This window comes from Triplophysa rosa, linkage group LG19 (assembly GCF_024868665.1).
Source record: "Triplophysa rosa linkage group LG19, Trosa_1v2, whole genome shotgun sequence".
NCBI lineage: Eukaryota > Metazoa > Chordata > Actinopteri > Cypriniformes > Nemacheilidae > Triplophysa > Triplophysa rosa.
In genome coordinates this window covers 19,681,665-19,688,953 of record NC_079908.1, presented here as the reverse complement: position 1 = coordinate 19,688,953, position 7,289 = coordinate 19,681,665, and the positions used below count along the sequence as shown (strand labels likewise).

The 7,289-nt window shown below is 38.7% G+C and overlaps 2 protein-coding genes across 2 annotated transcripts in view; one reads left to right on the top strand and one right to left on the bottom strand.

Moving 5' to 3' along the window:
- Positions 1–1,860, bottom strand: part of cacfd1 (calcium channel flower domain containing 1) — a 2,863-nt gene extending 1,003 nt beyond the window's left edge. The window contains exons 1-4 of the mRNA XM_057360779.1: positions 1,703–1,860; positions 1,262–1,479; positions 197–269; positions 1–117 (exon numbers count right to left, since the gene is read on the bottom strand). The exon at positions 1–117 is cut by the window's left edge and continues 9 nt beyond it. Of these exons, the coding sequence (XP_057216762.1) occupies positions 1–117; positions 197–269; positions 1,262–1,370 (299 nt within the window). The 5' untranslated portion in view covers positions 1,371–1,479; positions 1,703–1,860. The remainder of the gene's footprint in view (positions 118–196; positions 270–1,261; positions 1,480–1,702) is intronic.
- Positions 1,861–2,292: 432 nt separating this feature from the next.
- Positions 2,293–7,024, top strand: mob1bb (MOB kinase activator 1Bb). Its single transcript, XM_057360952.1, has 6 exons — positions 2,293–2,443; positions 3,698–3,864; positions 4,443–4,536; positions 4,609–4,742; positions 4,853–5,016; positions 5,525–7,024. The coding sequence occupies exons 1-6, from the start codon at positions 2,430–2,432 to the stop codon at positions 5,600–5,602; spliced, it is 651 nt and encodes a 216-aa protein (XP_057216935.1). The 5' UTR covers positions 2,293–2,429; the 3' UTR covers positions 5,603–7,024.
- Positions 7,025–7,289: the final 265 nt, after the last annotated feature.

The window sequence follows — 7,289 nt, the reverse complement described above, 5'->3', positions numbered from 1 at the left end:
AAGAGAGCTTTCTGCCAGGGCTTCAGTCGGTCTGCACGCGCCGCCACTGCGTTTGCAAACTCAATAAACTGACAGCAGAAAGGCACCTCACAGAGAAACAGCACAAGCGCTGTTATCCTGAAGAAGAAACGGGATTTCAATAAAGGGGTCTCGTGTAAACATTTAAAGAAATAAAAAGGGAACGTTTGATCCTTACACCATCCAGACTCCAGCAGCGATGTTTAAGGGATTCACAGTCACGCAATTCCAAACTCCCATTGTGGCACATGCTGTGACAGACAGAGAGAGATTTCATCGATATTATATTTATATAAACAATAGCATAGTCTCTAGACCGTGAACACGAAGATGTTTTAGATCAAGTGTCCATGTACATGTCTTGCAGTGGTTGTTGTGAGAATTCGTTTATTAACAGAGCTGAAAAGCTGATAGACAGGAATGACAGACACTCCGTGCGGAGCAGTTGGTTGGCAGGAAGAACCAGGAGCTTTTGTCGGGTCTGACTGCACAGCTGCGTCTGTCACCCATGTCTCAGCATATTTGAAAGACAACAGAACTATTGTGGCCGGCGGATGTGGTGGTGAACAAAACGAGGTCTTATGCACACTGTGTTTTATTCATTCTGTATTGTAAAAACTCCATTGCTGTATATGCCAAATCACTTTAAATCAGAATATAATCTGAGAAAGAGTGTCATTAGTCCTTAGGCCTCCTTCAATGCAATACAATACAAAGCAACACTGCAAGCAGCGTGGCAGAACAAAGGAATGAGAAAGGATGGAGAAAGCACGAGCAAATCAGGAGGAGACGAGATAGTTGCTGTTGCTATGACACCTGTGTTACCATGACAGTTCTGAGCCGAACTGTGTTTGTAAAAAGACTGTAATTACTACAGCGTTTCACAATGAGTTTTTACATTATTTGATTTCTCCTATTCAAAGCGATGTCATTGTGAACATCATGACATCACACGAAGACCTTATTTCTTATTTTAAGTACAGCTTAGCCTGTAGGAAAGTGATGTCATTGTGTATCATCATGAGACCATTCGTATTTCTTATTTTGACATGTCAGGTACATTTAACCCCTATGGCTTGTGCATTTCAAATTCAGGGGTGTCATTGATTATGTTGGGTTGGGTGTAAAGGAAAACCATCGCGCGCTGATACACTTACTTACAGAGAAACACGTGTCAAATGGGTGCTACAGCACTGTAATTCTGCATTGGGCTGTCACATAGGTACACTTTTCTAATACTTACATACGCCGCCCAGAACACCTGCTATTTTGCAGATCCACCGGTACCACCAGGACATGCCATCGTCATCTGTTCCTGTCTTCGCTGGAGCCGCCGCCTCTTCGGAGCTCATTTTCCACCGTTAAATTATTCAGACTCCCCAATGTCTCACTTACAACTCCCGACCCCTGCAGTACCACCGGCGGCCTGTGGGCGTCGCTTTTCCCCCACAAGGACAATAGCTGTAAAGTACAGTTTACTACAATATCAGACAAATAAACACATTGCGAAATAAAGTTATCAAGCAAACAGCGCACTGCACTATCGAAAAAGATGTTGCCGTTGAAGTTTTCCTGGATAAAAATCATGCTGACAAAATGAAATCGGTTATTTATCTGACGGCGCTGTTCTTATTATGGTATTATGAAGGCAGCGAGGAGGAGCACGTAAAGATATTATCCAAACCTCTGAAGACTGTTGTCGGGTTTCTTCCGCCTGGAATAATAAGTGTTATAACAGAACCTCTGAATCGGTGTCCTCAAAACGGTCTAATCTTGTCGGTAATGTCAGTTTAAAGTAGTAGAGCATTTGCTCCTCTTGTCTTGGAGGTTCCCTTGTCTGCGTTGCATTGTGGGTGGAGCCAATAATGCGTCACTGCGCACACATGGCGCTTCGGGGGCATCAACACCCACAGCATTTGCGCAAACAATAATAAATAAATAAATACAATTGTAGTGATTTTAAAACATTACATGTTTTTCAATGCGTTGCTTTTTGGTTTGTTCTAAATTAATTACGCATACGTTGTAAATAAGTCATATATGAGACATAAAGGATTACTGCACACAATTGTTCTTAATCTTTCTAATTGTCATTCTGAAAACAAAATAATAAATAAGAACTTCGGTTTTACTGTACTGCACAAAAAGTTCAAGCGGATAAATGCTGACGAAAGCGACACGAACCATCGCGAGATTTGTGTTTCCAGGCGGGACAGATCTGTAAAACACATACGTCGTTTTAACCATGTCTCTTTCCGCGTGATTTCCAACATCACATACTATACAGCTCCACAAACCAGTTTAAAGGACCCACGTGCTGTGGGAAGTTTGTTGCCAGGTGGCTGAACTGCATTACTCCCTCGCGCAGCCGAACATCGGACCGGGACTATCGGATCTGAACCGGACGGAAGATGAGCTTCTTATTGTAAGCCTGATTCTGTCATTTATCATTCATTTAAAGATTCACACCAGTTTACTCCCTTAGCTCGACGTGCTAAGAGCCGCTTGAGTTGTTTGGAGCGGCGGATTGACTTCAGATTATCAAACGTGTCGGTATCTGGACCCGACAGTTGTTTTTCGAAACATTTTGGGATGCAGATTGACCCAGTTCTGCCACATTTACTCCCGTTCTTTTGGTTCTCGGATGTGATTGAAGTTGACAGTAAGGCAGATCTTATGTAATGCATGTTTGTTCATCATTCACGCTGGGATGAGTGTGTTCAGAAAGCCTTGTCACTTTGTATCAGAGAGTTGCATTGTATGTTTTGTCCCTAATTTGTTGGGAATCTCCGTCTTTGCTGAAACTGCATGAAAATGCAATGCCATATTTGATGGTAACACAAAAGATGGTCATGCAGATGTTCTTATTTAGACTGTATATCCACATGAAAACGACTGTGATATAGTTTAGTGTTTACTATAATAAACTATGGTAAATTGGAGTATACTTTAACAATTACAGTAATTACACTTTGGTCATGTATTTTACTGTATTCTATTGACTATATTAAATTGATCAATAGTAGTAAAGACTCAAAACCATTATAGTATCTAGGAATTTTACTACAGTTTACTCTAGTAAATACTATAGTATACTACACTATTTTTGTATGGGAACGCAGTCAAAAGTGTTATTTTTGGAAAATATTGTTTAATCAAATTCAATCCCCTTTTGCTCCATTTTGTCTTATCGTTTTGGAGAGGAAGGGCGGTTGTATTTGCTTGTAATTGCTGTAAGGAATATGTTTACGTCTTCATTATAGGGAAGTGAGTGGGGAAACTGAGAAATACAGAATGTTGCTTCATCTGATGTTGATCTGATATATCTGAAATTTATGAGAAAGCGTGTTCATTATAGGGAAACTGAACAGCTGAGAATGTGTCGTGAGAACATTGAGAAGCTCTCGTGATGCATGACCAGACGCTTGGGATTTAGAGAAGTTACGTCCGTCGTGATCACAAAACAGACATGTGATGTCATTGCCATTGTGTCTTTTTTGGGTTATTTGATGGTTTCAATTTGATCTGATCTGAACAGATTTCGGTGCCTTTAGATTTGTCTTCAGATGAGAAAATGCGTAACATTAACATGTACTCAGATCCTAATAGACCTCAGTTTAGATTGTCTTCGTAGATAAGGAAATTGTCATTGATATTTTCCAATCTCCATCTCATCCAGTGGGAACCGTTCCTCTAAGACGTTTAAGCCAAAGAAGAACATTCCAGAAGGTTCTCACCAGTATGAGCTGCTCAAACATGCTGAAGCTACGCTGGGCAGCGGGAACCTCCGTATGGCTGTCATGCTTCCTGATGGAGAAGATCTTAATGAATGGATTGCTGTTAACAGTAAGAACTGAGATTGATGTCATATAAATCGTTTCATTAGTTTATGTGTGCATTAGACGCACGTAACACTGCACACAATGTGTGTACCTAACACACACATGCAAATGAAAGCATTCGTCTGGACCACACGTTTGTTACTGTATATGGTTTTGTTGTTTTGTCTCCATGTGTGTGTTTGTATGCTTTTCTCATTTAACTACTTTGACCTCTAACCTATTGGTTACGCCAAGCCAGACCCATCCACTAATAACCCGGCCAGTCCCGAGGGACCTTTTGTCTATTACAGAAATACTAGCACACTTCCCCCATTGCCTTAAAATGCTCCTTATGTAGACCGCTCACTAGATTGCTGAGCAATTGTCACGTATGTAAAACCTAAAAGAATCAAATCTATTTTCTGTTTATTGAGATGTAATAGTCATCAAAGAGATCTTTAGTTGTGATATATGGTCTTTGTGGACTGCAGATAAAGTTTCCAGCTATGAAAATATATTTCCGTTTTTTTTTTCATTTGCATATTTTCATGTACACATTTCAAAACAAAAGTCAGAATTTTTTGTGTGTGGTTGTTTCCACAGCGGTGGATTTCTTCAACCAGATAAACATGCTGTATGGCACCATCACAGACTTCTGCTCGGAGGACAGCTGCCCGGTCATGTCGGCAGGACCCAAGTGAGTGAGTCTGGCCGGTGTGACAATATTCCTCTCTGTTCTTCTGCACCCCGCTCATCTCTTTCTGTTTAGATACGAGTATCATTGGGCGGACGGGACCAACATTAAGAAGCCTATTAAGTGCTCTGCTCCAAAGTACATTGATTATTTAATGACGTGGGTTCAGGACCAGCTGGACGACGAGACTCTGTTTCCTTCAAAAATAGGTACCAGTGACATCACAACCCCATGATGTGGCATAAACCCTAAAGCTAATAAACAACTAATCGTAATTGTTCTTGTGCTATTAAACAATGATATCATGTGTTCTGTTCAGGTGTTCCCTTTCGGAAGAACTTCATGTCCGTGGCTAAGATCATTCTAAAGCGCTTGTTCAGAGTTTACGCTCATATATATCATCAACACTTTGACGCAGTCATGCAGCTGCAGGAGGAAGCCCACCTCAACACGTCCTTCAAACACTTCATCTTCTTTGTCCAGGTAGTCTGTCAGATAGAAATGAATGAGAATAGCCAAATGAGAAAAACAATATTTACGTTGACATTTAGTCATTTAGCAGACGCTTTTATCCAAAGCGACTTACAAATGAGGCAAACAATAGAAGCAATTGAACTTCTAAAAATAGCAGTTTATCAGGTAGTAAAGAATCTTTATCACAGAAAGCAGTGTGGAGATTCTTTAAAATGATCCTACTGAACCACAGAATAAAATAAAACTGCGTGTGGTAAGAAAGACGAAGTAAAGGAAGATAACAGTGAAAGTTATGCGTAAACTGTTCCTTTATCTAAATCAGATGAAACTGAACATAAATATGTTTTGCATGCAAAACTGTATTCTCCCAGCACTGTACGATTACAAAACACATCACACGATGTCATCTTTAGTCAAATGATTTTTTGTAATGGTTTAATTATGGAGTACACAAAGCATGCTAACGTTAAAAATAGTTGTATGTTCCATTAAAATGCGTTTTTGTCTTGCATTTCAGGAATTTAACTTGATTGACCGCAAGGAGTTAGCACCACTTCAAGAACTCATCGAGAAGCTGACGACTAAAGACAGATAAACTCGGAGAAAGACAGAGACACAGAGTAAATGGTGTAGGAATAACCGTGATCTTTATCTTTCAACTATTCATTCATCTTTTGCTTTTAGCGCGACGGCACATGCTAGGTGAATTTGTAGAATCTGCACAATACTAACAGTTAAAAAAGGGATCAACCCTAAGAAAATTAGGTTTATCCTAAAAATAAAACACATTTTTCTGAATGCATTTACTGAAAACTTGATACCTGGTTGAAATGGGTACACTTTGTTGTTAGTATCTTAAGTTGTTGACATGATTAATTTAGTCTGTGGACATTTTTCTTTGCGAGTTGTTCGCATGGTGACTGTTTCGCATACGGCAGTGAAGAGCTGATTTGCTCGGTTTTTGCTCTGTTTGGTGTGAATGTTTTAGGCCTGTTTGAATCTTCAGTGCCATAACGCTGATGCTAGTGGATGCGGTTAAATAGCTGAAGTCTATTCTTCTATGCAACAATGATCAATTATCTGTCCTTATTGACATTATCACAGAATATTGTTGATAGTTCATATAACGTCACTTTATTTAATTTGGTCATGATATATTTCTGGTCTGTGGATTTTATACTGGGGGGGATTATTTTAGGCTGGTTTTGACTACTAAAGCTGAAATATTGTGAAATGTGCAATGCATGTTGGAACAGCAGCTCTTGTTGAACACAGATGGCTGGTGATAAACATTGGCCTTGATTCTGTGAAGTTGCTTGTCGTTTTCAAGATAACAGCTCAAAGACGCGGAGAAGACGTTTGTTTTACGTTACATAAGCCACTCCATCTATTTCATTTCATCATTTTTTCGGACCTTGTTTTAGCACTGTGTGAAACGTTTAGTCCATTAAACTAGGTTATTAACGCTAGTTTTCCCAAACCATTTCATTATTGGTTTGACTTTTATTCAGTTCAGATATATTTGAACTACTTGTATTATAAGGTTGTTCATGCAAACGTTCTGCAATGTATGCGATACATTAGGAGTTTTGTCTGTTTTTATGAAAGATTTTGCACGGCATTTGATTCTGAAGTTAATTGTTTTACTTCCATGTTCATATTTGCTTTTCTGTTTAAGAAAATGTGTCCATCTTTTTATTTCTTTTCCTTTTGTCTTTTTTGACATTGTTTAAAAAATTATATTGTTTTACGAATGTAATGGTTTAAATGCAAGTGTAAAAGTGCCAACCACAGATTAATATAGGATAAAACTATTTATACAACACTTTTGTCACTTAAACAGGAATATATTTTCCCGGGATTGTATAATAATTAGGATGTTACATGTAAATATGTGCAGCTGGCTCAACTATAAACAAGACTTCTGATATTGCTCTATTTTGCATTGTTATAATATCTCAAACTGTTATTTTGCTGTACATGGAGCAAATAAAACCCTCTTATTCACGATTATTTTAATCTATCTCGACATAAACAGTCGTTAATATGTCATTTCTGTATGTATGGTATTGTATGTATGTATATGTACAGTCGTGGCCAAAAGTTTTGAGAGTGACACAAATATTAATTTTTACAAAGTCTGCTGCCTCAGTTTTTATGATGGCGAATTGCATATACTCCAGAATGTTATGAAGAGTGATCAGATGAATTGAACTTTATTGTGAAGTCCCTCTTTGCCATGAAAATGAACTTAGTCCAAAAAACATGTACATTCCATTTCA